General features: G+C 38.0%; 1 protein-coding gene across 1 annotated transcript in view; it reads right to left on the reverse strand.

Moving 5' to 3' along the window:
* Positions 1 to 796: 796 nt before the first annotated feature.
* The window catches only part of LOC118761678 (EGF-containing fibulin-like extracellular matrix protein 2), an 8,629-nt gene continuing 6,925 nt past the window's right edge, over positions 797 to 2,500 (reverse strand). Inside the window, exon 5 of the mRNA XM_036499812.1 lies at positions 797 to 1,274. Within this exon, the coding sequence (XP_036355705.1) occupies positions 1,057 to 1,274 (218 nt within the window). The 3' untranslated portion in view covers positions 797 to 1,056. The remainder of the gene's footprint in view (positions 1,275 to 2,500) is intronic.

Raw genomic sequence — 2,500 nt, forward strand, 5'->3', positions numbered from 1 at the left:
ACCAGTAGTCTAGCATACAAAAAATCTGAGAAGTCAGAGAAAATTCTAATATATGTGTATATTGGCAGGGCTGGACTGCTAGGTAGTCGGCCAAATGCTAGAAACAGATCATCAACGATCAAACTACAAAGGAAATTCTCTAGAGGAAAAATTCAGCGAACACCAGAACCAAATTTGGCGGGCAGGACAGATGAAAAATTTATATAAAAAAAAAACAGAATTAAATGCATACCTCGGTTTCGGCCTTTAACAAAAGAATTACTTACATAATTCAAATGTCCGTGGCTTCATCAGTGCATTCGTTCCGTGTGAATGCAAACTACAAAAGTAACCCCAGCTTTCTGTGCCAAGACAGACACGTGCTTAGTTTTACCGATTACATTAGGGATAAAATTTCAAATGTCTTGGTTCGCCAAATTTGGTTCTGGTGTTCGCTGAATTTTTCCTCTAGAGAATTTCCTTTGTAGTTTGATCGTTGATGATCTGTTTCTAGCATTCGGCCGACTACCTAGCAGTCCAGCCCTGCCAATATACATATATATATATATATATAAATATATATATATATATGATATATGATCTCACTACCCATATAAGTTAATAAGTTAATAAGGTAATAAGTATTCTGGAATGGTGCCCAAGAAACGGACAAATTGAGAAACAGACAGACAGACAAACAGACAAGTTATGGTCTTCATTAAAACATCTTTTATTTAATTGATAACGTGTGAAAATATACAAAAACACTTCATATATTAAGATGTACGTGTGTGCGCATGTGTGTATGGTTGTCTGATGTAAGGTGGGACATCAGTGACTAACAGACAAGCAGAGAGACGAACTAGTAATAAAGTTTATGTCTGAAATCTGGAGAGGAGCTGAGATGACCCGGTGAGGAGGTCATGTGGAAAGGAGAAGACTACCCAGGAATAATGTCCTGGTGTGATTATATGTTTGAGAGGGTTTTGACTATGTGTATCTAGGAGTATATTTTTGAATGTTTACTATAACAGTAATTGTGGCAGTAGTTGTTGTTGTTGATGTTTAGCTGTTGTTTTATTTTTTCGATTGTTTCCGTAGCGATGGCGAAAACTTTGGTATGACTTCTCTGTTGTTTCGCGGTTTGCTTTTCGGGTTTCCTCTGTACATCCCGTAGCACCAGTTTCCATGAGGATGAAACCCACCGGGGCAAGCGCAGTAGTAGGATCCATATGTGTTAACACACCTGTAAGGATGAGGACAGTAATGGATTCCGCACTCGCATTCATTAACGTCTGAAAATAAAAATAGGTAAAAATACATGAGTAAAAATATTTAAAAAATTAGAAATATTAAAAGAAAAAACCCATAGCCCTTTCCGTAAAGGGTTCAAATAAAAGCCTAGGGCAGTGGTTTTCAACCAGGGTTCCACCAGTACAGTTCAGGGGTTCCGCAAGAAGTTACAAAAATGCTAAAATCGACAGTAATTTTTAATTCTCCTGTGCAGATATGTGTGCATAAGACTATTAAATTATTGCACAGGGGTTCCTCGAGCCAGTGGAATGTTTCCTTGGGGTTCCGCTCTAGTAAAAAGGTTGAAAAGCACTGGCCTAGGGAGTATCTGAGGTGAAAGCTGTTGGTTGGCATCAGGTCAGTTTTTGCACAACCGGCCAAAGTTTTCTATCATGAACTCCTGATGAAACACATATTCATGAATACACCACTACCATAAACAAAGAAATATATATATATATATATATATATATACCATCATCGTCATCATCATCATTATCGTCATCGTCATCATCACCACTACCATTCTCAATATCATTTAACGACCGTCACTGAACAATTGACCGATTTGTTGAGATAACTGGTGCATCTTGGAGCTGCTTCCAATGAGTTTTCAGCGACGAATATCGATGAAAAAAGTTGCCACCAAGATTTGTGCCTTCCTTGCTCAGGGAAGTTCAAAGCAGTCATGACTGAAAGGACAGTTGTAAATTGATCCGGACCTCTTTTTCAAAGGTCATCACTGGTGAAGAAAGCTGATGCTACGGAATGTGGAAGAGGTGAGAAAAACAAAAGCACGACTGCTAAGAATAGGGGAAAACAACTCCTTGACTCGTGTTTTGCTTCAAATGGAGAATACTTTGAAACTGCAAACATATAAAACTAAGTGAAGATAATATTTTGCACAATTCCGGCTTCTTTGGGTTCCCCTTGTATGAAAATATGCAAAACAATAGGGAGCAAAAACTGGAACCCTTAAGATGATGGCTTTTTTAAAAGTATAAATATATAGAGATTTACATTAAAAGGTCCAACTTATACAGAATACAAGCAACAGGGAAAATTAAAGGGGTGGGAGAAGGGCATTATAAGTCCAACAGCTGTTTCTAGGGGTTCAGAAATCCATAATAATGTTGGCTGGATCACCGATTGCCCAGAAACGGTTGTTTGTCTCATGACACCTTTAACTTTCTCTGTCCTTTTCATTCTCCGGATGTTGCATCTGTTA

Source organism: Octopus sinensis, unplaced genomic scaffold (assembly GCF_006345805.1).
Source record: "Octopus sinensis unplaced genomic scaffold, ASM634580v1 Contig16351, whole genome shotgun sequence".
NCBI lineage: Eukaryota > Metazoa > Mollusca > Cephalopoda > Octopoda > Octopodidae > Octopus > Octopus sinensis.